The sequence below is a fragment of the Castanea sativa genome, chromosome 12 (assembly GCF_040712315.1).
Source record: "Castanea sativa cultivar Marrone di Chiusa Pesio chromosome 12, ASM4071231v1".
In the NCBI taxonomy this organism is placed as follows: domain Eukaryota; kingdom Viridiplantae; phylum Streptophyta; class Magnoliopsida; order Fagales; family Fagaceae; genus Castanea; species Castanea sativa.
The window spans coordinates 41,926,590-41,944,869 of NC_134024.1; the positions used below are offsets into that span (position 1 = coordinate 41,926,590).

The window sequence follows — 18,280 nt, forward strand, 5'->3', positions numbered from 1 at the left end:
GGTTGATAAGAACGGTTTATGAAAAATGAAAGCGTAAATCAAGTACCTACATTTTAGGGTTAACCGGAAAACAAATTATATTTTTATTGGCCCCAAACACCGATAAATGCAAAAAATATTTCTTAAAAAGTAATTTGGGTCAATCCAAAGCAATACATTTTAAATGAGTTAGCAAAATATTGAGGTTAGATTTGTTCAACTTTCAAATTTAGGCTTTATATAGGCGATGAGAGAGATAGAATTAAATAAAAAAAAAAAAAGAAAAAAGAAAAGAAAGAAAGAAAGTAGTTATTAGTTGAATGAAAGAAGAGTTAAAAAGGCAAAAATGAAAGGAGTATAAAAATAAGAATAGTGCGGGCGTGGGTGTTGCTTGGTGTGTGGATGGATGCCGCTTAATTCTCGGCAATGTCGCTTCCCAACTCCGACGCTCCCACATTCAATCCTCCTCCTCCTGCCGTAACCCACGCCTTTCTCTTTCACTTTTTACATCAAATTCTTCATTTCAAATCTCCAAAAACAGCACCCGACAGGTACGCTCATACCAATTTTTTTTTCTTCTCTATCTCTATGAATGTTCTTGATTCTCAATTTTCTCCTCTTTTTTCATTGATGGAAGATCTAATCTAAATTATACAAATACTTGTTTATAAAATTTGATCGGGTTTGGTTTCTCGGTATTCCATGATCGGATTTGTGAAATCAACACAGATATATGTATAATAAAAATTAGTTTTTTTGTTGTTGGCGCAATTGAATTCTGAATTTGAATTTTTATGATTGTGAGGAGGTTTAGGCGATATGGAGGATCAATGGAAAGTGTGTGATTAAATTTGTGTGGGTGAATTAGTAAATTGAGAAACGAAAGTGTTGGGTATGCAGATAAATAAGTTTGATACTCCAATGGCTGGTGAGGCGTCCGGCCCATCAGCTCAAAGGATCCATCAACAACAACCAACTTTGGTCATGCCAAATGTAAATAACAATGTTTCAGTACGGACGGGGGAGGAGTTTTCGTTGGAGTTTATGCAGGATCGTGTTGGTGCTAGAAGAGTTCCTGCTGTAGCTAATTCGGGTCAAAAACGCGAAAAGAGGGTGGTGTTTAATTATGATCAGAATGGCCAGTTGGGGTATGAGGATCTCACTGGTCTTCTTGGGTTGAGGAGAATAGATTCCGAGACTACTTCTGATATGTCTGTGTCTGAGTATGCATCTGCAAGAACGTCTTTCAATGCCAAGGAGATGGAAAACGGGGCTTATGTTGACAAATCAAGCAAATACTACAAGGAAGATGGTGATAGTGGACATGGGTCAAGGAAGGCTTTTGGTGAATTGAATTTCGATCGGACTGGTATGGGAATACCTATACCTCCACCACTTCATAAATCTGGGTCCCCTCATTCCAACAACTATCCCGGGTCAGGAGTATCTGGTGGTTCTCATTTGGGGAAAATGAAGTTCCTTTGCAGCTTTGGTGGGAAAATTTTGCCCAGGCCCAGCGATGGGAAACTCAGATATGTGGGTGGTGATACACACATTATTTCCATCTGGAAGCGCATTACACGGGAAGAGCTTATGAAGAAAACGTTGGGTATTTGGAACCAACCTCACACTATAAAGTACCAGCTTCCTGATGAGGATCTTGATGCGCTTATATCTGTGTCTTCTGATGAGGATCTTCAGAATATGATAGAGGAATATTGTGGGCTTGAAAGGCATGGGGGTTCTCAAAGACTCCGGATCTTTTTGATTCCTCTTTGTGAATCTGAAATTTTATCTTCCTTTGATGGAAACCCCATTCAACAGAACAGTCCTGATTACCAATATGTTGTTGCTGTGAACGGGATTCTAGATCATACTCCTAGGAAGAACACTAGTGGGATGAGTTTGGCAAGTGAAGCAGATAAGCTTGGAACTAATTTGGACCGCATTCCTAGCCTTCATAGAAGTTCTCCAACTGCCCCAGTTCCGTTGGAGTTAAAGGGTGGTTTTAATGCTTTGCATCCTGCTCAGTTCTTTAATCAGTCCCAGAATATGAGCAGGTCTCCCAATCATTCTCCTCCTCATTCTCCAGTCCCACTTCAGCAGGAAGATTCAAAGAGTGTTCATATGCAATTGCATGGTGATAACTCACGCAAGAGTAGCAATGAGAGCAGCAGTTCTTCTCTCACTACTCAACTACCACCTGAGGACTGCAGCACTAACACTGCTGGTTCCAAATACCTTCCGCAAGGGGTGGTTACTTTAATGAATCATCACCACCCTTATAAACAAGTTGATGTCGGCCACCCAGAGCATTGTCATGGAGAACATATTCACAACTGCAATTCCAGCAAAGAAACAACTTCTTCCGTTGATCGAAATGACAGTGACTTTGATGGATTCTCCTATGAGAAACCAATACACAAGGAAAGGACATTCCACTCTGAAAAGCCAACCTCGCGTCCAGAAGATCCACTGGGTCTCTTTTCCGGATCAAGTGACTCCATTGATTCTCATCGTGGGATGTCACATGCATTTTCTGATTCAAAGCTGAATGAGAATGGAGGGAGCTCTGCATACTGTTCGCAAGAAGGAATGAGCCCGTTGTCTCCTCTAAACTTTCCAAAGGCTCAACCACCTTTACACTTAAGTGCCTCACAAGAAAAGCCGCTGCAACCAAATGAGAATATGGGTCTTGTCTACCCTCAGGTACAGTATATGTTAGTGGATGTTGACCCAACTGGATCTCAAAGTAGACTGGATTTGCTGAATTCTTCCACATGTTCAGAGATACCGAGCTGGAACAAACCTATTTATAAGGTTACTGGTGGTGTTGATGACAAATACCCAACATCTGGGAAAGATTTCAATAAATCTGCTTTCATTACACTGAACCACTTGGAAAAAAATTCAACTTTGGAAACTATGGAAAGGCTTGATGAAAATAATCTCTTTCTGTATCAAGGTGGAAAACTTAATGGGGAGAGATCTCCTGCCACTGGATTGGAATGTAAGAACATATTGCCTAATGTAAAGTCCAACCTAACTTCCAGTTTTGGTGTTGATACATCTACACAAGAGTTGCAAGTCTCAGGCGATGCGCTTCCTGTATCCTCAGCCATTAATTTCAAGCCTTTTGTAGATAACATAATAGAGCACCCCAAAAATTTCCAAGTAGAGAAAACCCCTCCTGATCTTGTCATGAGCCAAAGAACTGCCAATGATCAAGACTGTGATATGACTACAAGAGTGATTGGAGAACAAGAAAAAGATATTTCAGGGTTTGGGAATTCTGAAGTTGCAGGCTTATATCCAAGTGCCAGACAGCAGTCTTATGATGAAAATTCTTTGTCTGATCTAATGTCTGGGTCAATTTATGGCCTAGCTTCCCATGCACCTCCATTGCTTCAACCTGTTGGAAGTCAAAACGACATGGCTGTTAATGAGCCCAAGCTAATGAGCTCTATAGATTTGTACCCATCAGCTGTCCTTGATGATTCTGATTTGAGCTCAAACTTGAATAAGAATGACCATACATTGATTGGGAATCCAACCGAAGATGCTTTGTTTATGAGAGACTTTTCTCTCCTAGATGCCGACTTTGTTAGTTACCCTTATCAGAAGGTTGAGAATTTGGGCTTTGGAGGATCTGTTTGTGAGAAGTCAAATGTTAAAGATAGCACATTAGAAAATCTAAATTTCCCAATAAAAAGTCATGAAAAAAATCAGCTGGAGTCGGTTATTGGGGAAGATGTGAATGAGACTATTCATTCTCATGTCCAGTCTTTATCAATAACTGTGCCATACATCCTTGATGAAACCAGCAGTTACAATATCGATTTTGGATCCCCTGCTGCAACAGAGGTGGAGGGCAGCGTCATTCCAGAGTTCGAGTCTGAGGTGAGATTGCTTGAATTTGGTTAGAGTCTGTGGTTTTGTAAATTGCAGATGTACTAAAAAGTATGATTTTCTGCCTGCTTTGCTTTGTAGGATGCTAAGGCTGATGACGAAGACATTACTTTTTCAATTAGTGATGCAATGATAGCTGAAATGGAAGCCAGCATATATGGCTTGCAGGTTTTATACTACTCTCTTTATTTATTAATGGTTTACAATGAGTTTAATTGTAAGCTCTTTTGATTGCAAAACCATATTTTATCTTCTTATTTGCTGACAAAAATTGCTCTGTACTGCTGGAGGCTGTGGCAATACATTAGTTTTGAGAGACTTTTAGGTCTTCATGGTTAACGTCTAGAATACTATTCAGTTTTTTATTTTTTTCATTTCCAAAAATTATTGGTGTGTTTTGATAATTGTTACACTTATGAGGTGAGTACAAACATGTAAGTTGAGTTAGTTGTAATTTAAGATGAAAGTAATAAGATCTGTGACCTTTTCAAAGCTCTTAATTAATTGTGTTATGACCATGGAATTAAGTTAAAGATGGTTTACACCCTTCTAAATTCTAATAACTTATGAATGGCTTTAAGATTTGAGCCATTTAAAGGTGCATATTGCTAGCTGTAACTTAGCTAATGATTTACTTTGAATAAAAGAATAGAGCTCAAAAAGAGAATAAAATCTTTGTTGAGCTCCAAAACCAATTTACCTTAATATTTATTTTCAGTTATGTTGATTCAACCAAACCATGGGTTATGGTCTTGATCCAGTGTACTCACCACAGAAAAAGGGATCTTATATGTGCTGATTCTAATTCTTGCCAAAAGAAGTGAAAGAACTTCATAAGCATTCAACTTATCTTTGTTTTGTCATGAATGTGTAATTTTTCCTTTAATTCTTTATGCTATAAAGTTTGAAAAGACATTGTGATGAAATTTAATACTTCAACTTAGAAATTTAAAAATTGACACGCTTTGTTGGTTTTGAGACTAAATTCTCTGCCAAGGAAGGTGCTCTCTTGTTATAAAGCTTGGTTGACAGTTTTTACTATAGTCAAGTACCTGTTAAGTGAAATGTTGATTTATCTGTTTAAAATTGTGTTTAATAAATTTTAATCTTCCATAATAAGGGAGAACCTTTTATGTGAAATCTACTAAGGATTCAACCTTATGTTCGGTATGACCTTGTCAATCTTGGTGAAAGTTTACACTTAAAAAAGGAGTAGAGTTAGTGAAGGTTTTGGATTTTTGTTACCTAGGTGCTGGGTGCATAATGTGAATAGTCTTTGCTAGTTGGCTAGGCAATTACTTATGAAGGAAAGGATCAAAGGGTATTTGGCATTTCTGGAAAGTGGAAGTCTCTATTTGAATTTGTGTTTCTTTTAGTGAAGCCTTTAGTTGCCTTTCTCAATTTTCTTTTCTTCTTAACTGAAATTTTAATTCCTCACTAGTTAGATGAATTAGGCTGTACCTTAAAAGACAAGATTTCTTTTTATACTTCTGATAGTGTCTAATTTGATGTTAAGTATTATGGAATTTTATCATGAGGATTTTACGGGATTTGATTACTATTTAAATTAGGGGCTGATTTTCCTTCCTTATTCAATATAATTTGGAAGCCCTATTTAAAGGACCTAGAGAAAACATTATGGATACATATGATTAATTAATACAATTTCTTGTTGAAATTTTCTAATGGCTTGGTGCTGATTCCTGTCAATTCTAGGCGCTGATTACAAGCAACCCTAGGTATTGATTCATAGGTTTATTTTATCCTTCCTTTTTGTGCTCTATCTGTTTTCCCAATTTCCTTTGAGTTTTTGTCCTGCATCACATAGTCTGTTATTGCATTAGGTGTGTATTGGTTGTGATAGAAGTATTTCTGAAATGCTGTGTCATCTTTATATATTTGACAAGCTTTCTGGCATTTTTTTCCTTTGTTAAGTTTCCTATAATGTGATAGTTTTATTTATTTATTTGTTTTTTAAATATGATCAGCTTTCTGAATCTGATATACAGATTATAAAGAATGCTGATCTTGAAGAACTACGAGAGTTAGGAGCTGGTACATATGGGACTGTTTATCATGGAAAATGGCGGGGAACAGATGTTGCTATAAAGAGAATTAAAAAAAGTTGCTTTTCAGGTAGATCGTCAGAGCAAGAACGCTTGGTGAGTATAATGCATAGTTTTCTTCTCAGTGCTCTTCTTTAATATTAGCAATGAATGAGTATCTTCTCTAATTTTTTCCACAATTTTGGGGAAGTTTCATTTAACATGCTATAAATGACCTCTGACCTTGACTATCAACTACAGATTGGTTGAAATTGAAACCATTTAAGTTGAAAGCCATAGTGCTGATACCTAAAGCGGTGAACCAGATACCTACTACAGGCCAAGCCGCTAGGAAGAAATGTAAAGAACGAGAATTGTTGAAACTAGCAGCGTGTCTACCGATTTCACCATAGCGGCTTGTTCGAAATCATAATAACCCATTTTGATTCAATCGTCGAGGTTAAAGTACTTAATCATGCAATACTTTTTAGTTTTATAGGAAACATTTAAATTGATGAATAAAAACTAGTTTTAAAAATAGTGATTGGAACATATTTTCAAAAGGAATCAATCCTAACTTAATAGTATGGAAATGCATTCATTTCCTTTGCATTGACCCGATTTATATATATATATATATATATATATATATATATATATATATATATATATATATATATAATACTATCAGAGTGAAACAAGGGACAAATGGATAATACTCAAGTTAAATTACCGATTGTCCCAAAAGCTTAAACTGTTAAGAAATGGTGAATTTAATCATCTAACAATAACAGTCTAACACTTCCCCTCACTTGTGGGCCTAAACTTCCCCTTAATAAGTGGGGGTCCAATAAGTGGGAATTTAACATTTTAAATGAGAGGTAGAGTAAAGCCAAGGATCGAACTCAGGATCTCCTGCTCTGATACCATGTTAAATTATTGCTTGTCCCAAAAGTTTAAGCTGTTAAGAAATAGTGAATTTAATCACTTAACCATAATAGTCTAACAACTCATTACCTTCATCTTAGGCTCTTCCCATTATCATCAAACATAGTGTTCGGTTTCTTGGGTCTAAAGAACTCGAACCAATAGCTTTGATACCAATTTTCTTTGGAAAACATGCAAAAATAAAATAAAATAGGATAAGTAGCAGCGCTAACTACAAAATTTAATGTGGTATGGCAAACTCTTTGCCTACATCCACGAGTAACGCCAACCAAAAACCCGTTGTCAATAATAACAATTATAACCACATCTTAACTTTCATAAGCCTCTCATATATAAACTAGCCCAAATTCCCAATACACCCACAGGTTCTCCCACATTAACAAACTCTATCACTTGACAATACTTTTTCTTCTAACCTTTACACACAAATACTAATGTTGCACCACCCTCTATTTATTGGGATTACCATACCTCCTTACTTTTCTTATCAATGTGAGACTATCACTTTTAATAAGATTAGTGCTTCTCCTTATTATTCTTCTAGTTGATATGGGATTCCAGTTTCAATAAGGAAATCTCTTATTTCTTTGATCCTGGGTAGATTTTTATGTCTTGGTTATACCTTGCACAGCATATGCACATTTATCCGTAAGTCTTTTATTAAAATAAATCCTTTATATTAGAATGTTATATTTTCTTCCTATTTGAATAAGAGTAAAGTTTTCCTTAAAACCAAGTTGGAGAAATCTCCTTCAACCCATTACATAGTGGTTCAAATGATCATTGTTTTGTGTATTTTATTTAGATGATTCATTATGTCAACTTAAAATGCACGACTTTTAAATAGATCATGTGACGAAAAGTTTAGGTATATGTTTATTTGAGTTGCTATTTGAGGGTTGGAATTTTTCTCCAAAAAATCCTGTCTTTTAAACAAATCTTGAATTGTCAGTGACAGCTGGCCCACTTGTGAAGTTAGTAATATATATATATTTCTATTGTACTAGACAAAAGACTTCTGGAGAGAGGCGCAGATCCTCTCTAATCTTCACCATCCAAATGTCGTTGCATTTTATGGTGTAGTACCAGATGGAGCTGGAGGAACCCTGGCAACTGTGACAGAGTTTATGGTGAACGGGTCACTTAGACATGTCCTACTTAAGAAGGATAGGTAATTTAGCTTTCAAGTCTTTACTGTATATTTGCTTCCAACAGTTATCTATATGTTTTCTCAAATCTTGGGATTTATGCAGATTGCTTGATCGCCGTAAAAAGCTTATAATTGCCATGGATGCAGCTTTTGGCATGGAATACTTGCATTCAAAAAATATTGTCCATTTTGATTTGAAATGTGACAATTTGCTTGTCAACCTGAGGGATCCACACCGACCCATATGCAAGGTAAAATATGATAGATCTTCAGATGACACTATGCTCCCTAGGTGACTTACTTGATGTTAAAGGCTATTAAAGTCATAATGAAATGAACTGCAAATCATATAAAAACCAAGAGGGGTAGTTTCCACCCTAGAGGCTCTATGGTGACATAATTGGGCTGAAATGAAATCTGCTGGGAACCTTTTGGTAATGCAGTGGCAAACCACACTTTTTCAAAGTACAGTTTGTTTTTTAGACTTTACTTATTTCTAGTTACAGCCTTTTCAAATGACCCCATTTTCTAAAAGCTGAAAAATAATCTATACCAAATGGGCACTTGGAAGTTTTGTGGGATTTTGTTTGGGAATGTATTGCCAATTTCAGTTAAGTTCTCAGATTTACTGCTTTGATTTTTTATTTGATCATAATTTCCAAGTATTTGTTTTTGCAGGTTGGAGATTTTGGGCTATCAAGAATTAAACGCAATACTCTTGTATCTGGTGGTGTGAGAGGAACCCTTCCATGGATGGCACCAGAATTGTTGAATGGTAGCAGTAGCCGGGTCTCTGAGAAGGTTAGTAGGACCATATTATATGTTTTAGTGAAGTAAATGAAGGATTAAATTATTTGTTGCCCAGCCAAATGGTAAAGCAATCAACTGTATGGTATATGCTTTTGGCAGGTTGATGTTTTCTCATTTGGCATCTCAATGTGGGAGATATTGACTGGTGAGGAGCCTTATGCAAATATGCATTGTGGTGCCATTATTGGTAAGTTTTATATCACTGAACAATAAATACTTGCTGATTGTGAAATGCACATTCACGTTTTTGGTGTTCAGAAGGGACATGAAATAATATTTAATAAATACATTATAGTCTTTTAGGTAAAATGGAATCACTAGCAAACTTTCTGAGATGATTATACAAGAAAGGGGATGAAGTCGTTTTCCTCATTTGAAAATTATTTTAGTTTGGGCAACTACAACAACAACAAAGCCCTAGTCCCAAAGCTATGGGGTCTGTCATGGATCCTCAATCCACTAATTTGGGTTATTCACATGTATTCTTCTTTGCTATTCTATCCTATACGAAATCGTTATCTATATAACATCCTTAATTAATATGTCATCTTTTACTACTTCTATTAGTGTTATTTTAGGTCTTCCTATTTGATGTGGGAGCACAACCAAAATTATTCTAGAATATATTATTTCAAATTTTGTTTATCTCATATGAGGTGGATTATTGTAGACATTTATTTTTGAATTCAAATTGGGATTAGATTTGAGTTTAGGGATGGATTAGCTTAAGTTTTAGATAGGAATATCTTTTATTACTAAAATCTCTATGAAAGGGTTCTAGATGGTTGTATTTTGAGAGACAATTGATTAATGGAATTTCAAATTGGAGATTTTCTATCCAAAATTTTCTTGCTTGGTGCTGATTCTAGGCACAACCCTTAGGTGCTGACTCTTAGGGTAATATTTTAATTTTCTTGTTCTTTTACTTTCCTAAAACCTTAGGTGTTGATGCCTAATTTTTTCTTGCTTGGTGCTGATTCTAGGCAACCCCTAGGTGCTGATTCTTAGGGTTTCTTTCTTTTTTTGATAAGCAAGAAAATTTTGTATAGATAAAGCCACTGTGTGCAAGAAAAAAAAACCCGAAGGGAATACAAAGTACAAAGAAAAAAAAGAAAAAGAGGAAACATAAAAGAAAGTTAAGTACAAGGGAAAAAAGAACTAATAAACAAATGGAGGAATTCACTAGATTTGAGTCCCCAAGGCCGAGACTAATCAAATAGAGAACCACTGAAAGAAGCAAGCATCTGTTCTCCTTAATTATCTACATCTTCAAATGTTTGCTTGTTATGCTCTCTCCATATACACCACATCAAGCACAACGAAATTAAATTTCAAATTTCTGACGAATGTTTCCCCCAACCAATTCCACTTGCCAAAAAGAATATCTAGTACCGTTCTTGGTAAGACCCAGGAAACCCCAAAAGATTTAAGGACAAAACACCACAATTGATGAGCCTTCTCACAATGAAGCATTAAGTGATCCATATTCTTCTCACAACAGTGACACATGACACACCAGTCAACAAAAGGAAGACCCCTACCTCGTAAATTGTCACCTGCGAGAATTTTATCTCAAGCGGCGGTCCAAACAAAAAAAATGAACTCACTGACGGGCCTTAACTCTCCAAATACCTTTTCAAGGGAAGACATTGGAGTGGGAACCTTGCAACTCATTAAAACGCGAATGGATATCAAATTCTCCTTTCTTCTTTAATTTCCATCTCATGTTGACAGTATATTAGATTTCAAAATATGAACAAAATCCACCACTAATCCAATTCCTAGTCATTCATATCTTGAATGAAGCGAACATCCCAAGTTCCACCCTCAGTCTTGTCAGTGAAGACAGTTGCTTAGGGTTATCTTTTAATTTTTTTTTTCCTCTTGATTGTCCTACATCACTCTGTCTCCTGAATTTGATCGGCTAGGTTCAGATTGTTCAGAACCTTTGAATGTGACTCTGTTGGCTATATTGAAGTCTGTTGAGACCTAGGAAGTCAAGAATCTATTTTTCCTTTTGGAAGATGGTCATTTTTGGAAATCATTCTGGTATGTCACCACGGTTTCAATGCAAGTTTCTGGAATTTGGCTCTTTTTTGGAGATTTCGGTTGAAGGTTTGGAAGTACTGGCTTCTAATTTCCTCTTGGTTGTTGAGGAGAAAATTAGACAAAGGGCTGCTAAGAATGCGCTGAGAAAAACAAAAAAATCAAAGGGAGCAGGTAAGGGTTTAAGGGAGTTGAGGAGCTTGGTAAACTCTATTAATTATGATTCTGCTTTTTTTAAATCTCGAGGTTCCAATAGGAAATGGGCTGTGATTGTGTCTCAGTGAATTTGAAGATAGTCTTTTGGAATGTGAGGGGGCTGAATGAGAAGGATAAGAGGCTCCAAATTAGGAACCTTATTAGAATTTGGCGGGCTGATGCCATTTTCTTCTAGGAGACAAAGATGGAGCTTATCACTAGGGGCTTTGTTAAAAGTCTTTGGGGTTGTCAACTTGTTGATTGGGTTTATTTGAGTTCAATAGGTGCTTTAGTTGGGATTTTGGTAACGTGGGATAGGAGAATTGTGGAGAAGTTGGAAGAAGTTGTGGGTCAATTTTTGGTGTCTTGTAGATTTAGGAATGTGGGGGACAATTTTGAATGGAATTTTACTGGTGTGTAGGGTCCTAATGCGGATATGGAGAAAAGCCTAATGTGGGAGGAGTTGGCGAGTCTGTATAGTTGGTGGAATTTGCCATGGTGTGTGGGTGGTGATTTCAATGCTATTCGCTTTCATTCTGAATGTTTGGGGGCTGAAATCTTCACTCAGGTTATGCATAATTTGTCAAATTTCATTTCTATTAATGGGTTAATGGATATCCCTATGGAGGGTGGTAGTTACACTTGGTCCAATTCTTTGTTTGGTTCTAGGATAGATCATTTTCTCTTTTCTTTAGAGTGGGAGGAACACTATCCAAATATTCATAAAAAACGGCTGGTTAGAGTTTTATCAAACCACTTCCTGATTTCTTTGGAGGGCGGTGATATTCGTAAGGGACAGAAGGTCTTTTCGTTTTGAGAACATGTGGCTTCAGGTGGATGGTTTTGTGGAGAAGGTGAAAATTTGGCGGGACTCTTATCATTTCTATGGAACTCCATTACAGGTTAGCCATGAAGTTGAAAGCTTTAAAGGCAGATTTAAAAAAGTGGAATGAAATAGAGTTTGGAAACGTAACTATTAAGAAAATGAAATTGTGGAATGATTCGAATGCCCTGGATTCTAAAGAGGAGAGGGTTTCTCTTTTGGTCGATGAGAAGTGTGAAAAAAGAGAATTCACTTGGAAATTGAGAAGACTAAATTGTTGGAAGAGATTAGCTGGCGACAAAATCAAGGGTGCTTTGTTTAAGGGAGGGGGACATCAATACAAAATTCTTTTTAATAGAAGAAATAACATTATTGGTAGTCTTAATATTGATGGAGTTGACAATAGATTAGGAAGTTATTGAAGAGGGTATTTTTTGGTTCTATAGGAGTCTTTAGTTGGAAGATAAGCTCATGTGCCCTCATTTGGATGTGCAGAATTTTTCCAGGATTTCTGAGGATAAGGGTGGCTAGTTTGAATGACCTTTTGAGGAAGCCAAGATTTTTGGGGTGGTCATAGATTTTAATGGAGATAAAGCTCTTGGACATGATGGTTTCCCTATGGCTTTTTTCTACACTTGTTGGGCATTATCAAAACTGATCTTCTGGACATTATTTTGTATTTTTTGATAATGCTTAGTTTGAGAAAAGTTTGAATGCCACTTTCATTTCCTTAATTCCTAAAAAATTTGATGCAATGGAGGTAAGGGATTTCCGGCCTATTATTTTGATTGGGGGATTGTACAAAATTATTGCTAAAGTTTTAACTAACAGGTTGAAAATGGAGATTAGGGATATTGTTGTGGTTTATTTAAAAAATGGGGAAGGTGGGTTTCTTTTTGCATCTCTACTGTTAAATTCTCTATTCTTATTAATGGAAATCCTTGTGGTTTCTTTGAAAGCTCTAGAGGTATAAGACAAGGTGATCCATTATCCCCTTTATTGTTTGTTATTGTTATGGATGCTTTTAGTAAAATGTTGGATAAGGCGGCGAGAGCTAGTGTCATGTCTGGTGTTAGGGTGGGTTCCACGGGTAACTCTTTCCAAGTAACCCATCTTCTCTTCACTGATGATAGGATAAGGTGGTGAGGGATGGTCTCATGTATGGTGTTAGAGTAGGTCCCACGGGTAACTCTTTGCAAGTGATCCAATTTCTCTTCGCTGATGATACCTTGGTCTTATGTGATGCTAATCTTGGTCAGATTTTGTTTCTCATGCTGGTGCTGTTTTGGTTTGAAGTTGTTTATGGCTGAAAATTAATATGGGTAAGTCGGAATTAGTCCTTGTGGGTGTGGTTCCAAATATAGCAGATATGGTGGATGTCCTAGGGTGCAAGCAAGGCTCCTTCCTGATGAAATATTTAGGTCTTCCGCTGGGTGCAAATGTTAGAGAAAGTTCTATTGGAAACACAATTATTGAGAAGATGGAGAGGAGATTAGCAAGATGAAAACGATTGTATCTTTCAAAAGGAGGTAAAGATACTTTAATTAAGAGTACTTTTTCCAATCTTCCAACTTATTTTCTCTCTTTTTCCTATCCTGATGGAGGTTGCATATTATATTGAACAACTTCAACGAAATTTTCTTTGGAGTGGTATGGGGGATGAGAAAAAAACTCACCTAGTGTAATGGGCTATGGTTTGTGCTACTCTTCATTTTGGGGGCTTGGCTATTAGAAGTTTGAGAAATTTTAACAAAGCGTTGTTTGGAAAATGGTTATGGAGATTTGGGAATGAGTGATAGGGATAAAATACGGTTGTGAAGGGGGAGGTTGGTGCTTTCTTCTCGTTACTGGCCCTCATGGAGTGAGTTTGTGGAAGTCTATTGGCCATGGCTGTCCTTTCGATTGTCACATCTAGTTTGAGGTTGGGGCTGGGTTTACTGTTAGATTTTGGCAAGACATTTGGTGTGGGGTCTCCCCCTTGAAATTGAGCTATCTGGAATTATTTGCTATAAGTCGAAATAAGGAGGCTTATGTGGCTGATTTGATGAAGTTCTCAAATGGTGTTCTCTTCTGGAAATTAAATTTTGTAAGAGCCGTTCAAGATTGGGAGTTGGAGTCCTTATCCAATTTCCTGGATATTTTTTATAGAGTTTCTTTGAGGGGAGTTAGGGATGATAAGATTTGTTGGAAACCTCCTAAGTGAAGTGGTTTTGCAGTTCACGTTCACTCATATTACCAGATTTTGACAATTAGTCCTTCCCATGGAAGACTGTTTGGAAGCCTAAGGTCCCTTGTAGAGTTGCTTTTATTTTTATTTTTATTTGAACTACAATTTTAGGGAATATTTGACTATTGATAATCTTCAGAAATGGAAGATTTTGAGTTTAGATTGGTGTTGTATGTGTAAAATAAATGGGGAATTAGTAGACCACCTTCTTATCCATTGCCCTCTTGCTTCTAATTTGTGGTCTATTGTGTTTACTTTTTTTGGCATTCACTGGGCTTTGCTGAAGACGTAGGTGGAGCTATTGGCTTGTTGGCTTGTTGGCAAGGAAAGTTTGGGTGGCATTAGAATGGTGCTATTTGGATGGCTGTCCCTCATTGTTTGATGTGATGCATTTGGTAGGAGAGGAATAACCTGCCTTTTGAGGATTTAGAGAAAACAATTTTAGATCTTAAACTCTTCTTTTTTAAGACTCTCTTGGATTGGGTTTCAGTGTTAGGCTTTTGTATTTTATTTTAATTTTTTAAATTTTTAGTTCATGGTTTCATGGACTTTTGTACTTTATTCACTTGATTTGTATTTTGTCCATAATTTATACTTTCTGTATACTTAGGTGACACCCTTCTTCTTTTTTAATATATTTTTTATTACTTATCAAAAAAGAAAAAGAAAAAAAGAGAGGAAGTTTTTTAAAGTTAGGGTGGCCCCCTATTGATGAAAACTCAAGGAAGAGTTGATTGAGATGGTTTGGTCATGTTTAGAGGAGAACGGTTGATTCACGGGTAAAAAAGAGTGAGTTGATTCAAGTTGCGGGAATGAAAAAATTGTAGAAGAAGACCAAAAATAACATTAGTAGGAGTAGTTAAAAAAGGAAATGTCAATTAAAGAAGTAATAGAGCCCCTATCAAAAAAAAGAAGTAATAGAGACTATGACTTTGGATAAAATGGAATGGAGAAAAAGAACACATGTGGCCATCCATAGTTGACCCCAAAAAATTTGAGACTAATGCTTTGTTGTTGTTGTCAAGAGTTCAAGTCAAACTTGAGGCTCATGGTTTTATGGCTGTAGTGGCAACACTGGATTGAGTTGTAAAAAATGCTGTTTCATTTTTTTTGTGCCTAGTGCTGTGACATGGGACAAAGGAGCTCCCTTAACAAATTGACATGGACAGCAGCACAGAGATTTTTGTCTACATTTAATTATGGCATATCTTAACAGAAAAGATTGTTGAGTGAAGTTCTATAGGATGAGAAGGGTAAACCTAGGGTATGGTTTAAATCTTACCAAGAATGTTTGAATTTTGGAAGGGTTTGAGGGGCTGGAAACAGGATTAAAGGCAGCAGGATTTTATTTGGGATATTTGGGTGAGGGATTGGTGGTGGAAAAAGTCTTGAAGAATAGGTTGGATGAAGGTCCAATTATAGAGCACCAAGTGAGGTATGTTTTGTATCTCAAACAGGTGAGAAAATGAAGAAATTTGGATCTGAAAAGGGCCATGAATTATAAATCAGGAACTGTCACAGAGCTAGTTTTGTGGGTTTAGATGCTAACAAAGGTTCAATCGTGCTAGGGTTTTTGACCTATGGATTTGAATGTTCTAAGGGTAATGAATTAAGGTCTGGATGCATGGATTCAAGTTGCTCAAAATTATAGAAAAAGGAAGGAAAAGATAAAAGTGTCGTACCTAATTTTTGATGCAGCAAGGGCAGTTGCAAGAGTAGGAAACATTGGGGGAGGAAAAACAGTACAACCCTAGGCTTCACCGCCTAAGGTTTTCTTTAATCAAGCACCAAGCACTAGAAGGAACTTCTTAACCAAAATTGTACTAATCTATCATAAGCCATTCTCAATAGTATATTTTGGGCCTTCTATATAGAATTCCAAAGTTACATCAAACATGGAAAGAAAATAAACTCATAATGAGATTTTCATAACATATGGAAATAGAATCAAATAGCAATAATTCTCTCTAGCATTAATCAGTGTTAATCAACATCAATCATGGCCAATCTGTTCCAACAAGATCAATCATCACTGATAGCTCCAGTTTGGTGTCTGCACCAGTTTTACTAAGCATCAAACCCTTGCACTTCAGGGTGGCTATGCTTATAATTCTTTAGTTGCAATTGGGACTTGGTGTGTTGATGGTGCTGCTGCTGATGGTCAAGTTATCACTAGTAAAGCAGGTCTCACATACTTGGACAAAGTTTTGATGCAAGACTTACGTATAATGTAACTCAAGATTTACATTTTCATTTATAATACTGCATTTTGAACACCAAAGATGGAGAAAAAGAGATCAATATATTAACCAGCTCACATTATTTCTCTTAAGGACATTTTCCAACGAGTATCTTATCAATTTTTATGGGAACCCTTTCATTCACTTGCTAATCTGCTTGACTATAGACGTGGTTTCTTTCTGAATTTTTACAAGTTATCTTTTATTGTTTTACTCTGCAATCCTAATTTAAGAATATTAATAGCTTTTTATCTTTGCTTAACTATTATTTTGTGACTTGTTATGTTGTGAGTGAAGGTGGAATTGTGAAGAATTCTCTACGACCTCCAATTCCGGAACATTGTGATCCTGAGTGGAGGAAGCTGATGGAAGAGTGCTGGTCTCCTGACCCTGAAATCCGGCCATCATTTACTGAGATAACCAACAGATTGCGTTCTATGTCTATTGTGCTTCAGTCAAAGGGAATAGTCCGGTGAGGCATGTGAAGCCCAGTGTTTCCTCATCAATTGATAGTGTAGATATGCACCTATTTTGTTCTTCATGTACCTGGATTTTCTAGTATCTTCAAGAGAAGTGAATGGGGCTGAGGATCAACGCTTCTAGGTTGAGCATGAGTCCAATTTGATGATTTATTGTTTCTTCTCCCATTGTTAATAACGATATCTCCATTTGTTCATTCTTTTTTAGTTTTTAACAACACAAGGTAGTAAATGATGAGAGGAGCATATATTGTCCCATGCTTAGTTTGCTCATGTTTTTCCCAGAAAAACCTTTGTTAATATGTACATAGAATACTAAAGGCATAGAGTTGTGCATTGCTGTATCTACTTCACATCCGAATTATGAGTCTTTTTGTCCTCTACGTTTTGAGAGGTGGAGATGTAAATTTACCATTATTGTAATGTAAAACAGCGAGGCTTAAATATGATTTTTTTTTCTTTTCCTATTGTTAGATGATTTTTTCTTGTATTTGTATTAGTTAAGATTTAACTGTAACATTACGTCTTAAGATGACTCTTTCTCGGATTTTATCCATTTGTAACTCGCATGAATGCTTTACGATGCCAATAATATGTTAGGGACACTGTATTTGTAAGGAATAACTTAAGCATAGGAAACCTTTTGCAGCCGTGTTCCCTTACTAGTGTGTTTAGCGTTACTTAACAATTTTTTTGGATAGATATGGTACAAATTCAATATATGACTTCGGTTTCATGATAATTATTATTTTTATTATCAAGTCAAAACATCAATTAGTTTTAAGTATAGGCAGAGTTCAAACCTGAGATCTCTTATTCGGTAAGAAGAGGTTTTATTAATTGAGTTAGGTGGAACCCTTAATAAATGCAAACATAAGTGCTCCAGCTCATTGCTAGGATTGGTGTTGGATGATACATGAAGCTAATTTATGGGAAATAAGTGAATTTTATTCCCTATGAAAAGTGGAAAATACATCATGGAGAATAACTTGTTCTAAGAAATAAATACTCTCTTCAATCCAAACAGAAAAATCATTAGTGTCAAAGGCATATTTTGCTAACAAATGTGCAGGTTTATTACCCTGCCTACAAATAGGGCAGATTTTAACACGACGAAAATCATGTAGGGGAGATTTCAAACCATAAACAACATGTGCCACCAAAGAGGGAGAGGGAGATTGATCACTACGAGCATTGTAGAGAATCAAAGAATCACTCTCAATAACCAAGTCATAGATCCCCATCTCAAGAGTAAAATGTAGACCCGGTTCACGAGCTTTTGCTTCAGCTTCAAGGGCACCTAGAGGAGCATCAATCTTCTTGCTCAAAGCGGCAATTAAATGGCCCTTCTCATCATATATGACTGCATCCATATCAGCTGCCTTCTGGCCTGCGAACACTGCTCCATCCACATTGAGTTTAAAGAAAG

General features: G+C 36.4%; 1 protein-coding gene across 6 annotated transcripts; it reads left to right on the top strand.

Moving 5' to 3' along the window:
- Nucleotides 1–331: 331 nt before the first annotated feature.
- LOC142619156 (RAF-like serine/threonine-protein kinase 20) lies at nt 332–17,324 on the top strand. 6 transcript variants are annotated; one of them, XM_075792236.1, is made up of 10 exons: nt 341–530; nt 794–1,066; nt 1,534–3,879; nt 3,970–4,056; nt 5,898–6,050; nt 7,889–8,052; nt 8,135–8,282; nt 8,710–8,832; nt 8,941–9,028; nt 16,670–17,324. In XM_075792236.1, the coding sequence occupies exons 3-10, from the start codon at nt 1,573–1,575 to the stop codon at nt 16,846–16,848; spliced, it is 3,249 nt and encodes a 1,082-aa protein (XP_075648351.1). In that variant the 5' UTR covers nt 341–530; nt 794–1,066; nt 1,534–1,572; the 3' UTR covers nt 16,849–17,324. The 6 variants fall into 6 exon arrangements, 5 of the variants coding, with proteins under 5 accessions (XP_075648350.1, XP_075648347.1, XP_075648349.1 ...); XM_075792232.1 differs by having other exon boundaries at nt 339–530; nt 794–3,879; XM_075792234.1 differs by having other exon boundaries at nt 339–530; nt 880–3,879.
- The last annotated feature ends 956 nt before the right edge of the window (nt 17,325–18,280 follow it).

Excerpts from the sequence above, each read along its gene's own strand:
- LOC142619156 (XM_075792232.1), top strand. The coding sequence starts at position 874 with ATGCAGATAAATAAGTTTGATACTCCAATGGCTGGTGAGGCGTCCGGC. Across the intron at positions 8,283-8,709 it reads CACACCGACCCATATGCAAG|GTTGGAGATTTTGGGCTATC; the intron begins GTAAAATATGAT and ends TTGTTTTTGCAG. Across the intron at positions 8,833-8,940 it reads GTAGCCGGGTCTCTGAGAAG|GTTGATGTTTTCTCATTTGG; the intron begins GTTAGTAGGACC and ends TGCTTTTGGCAG.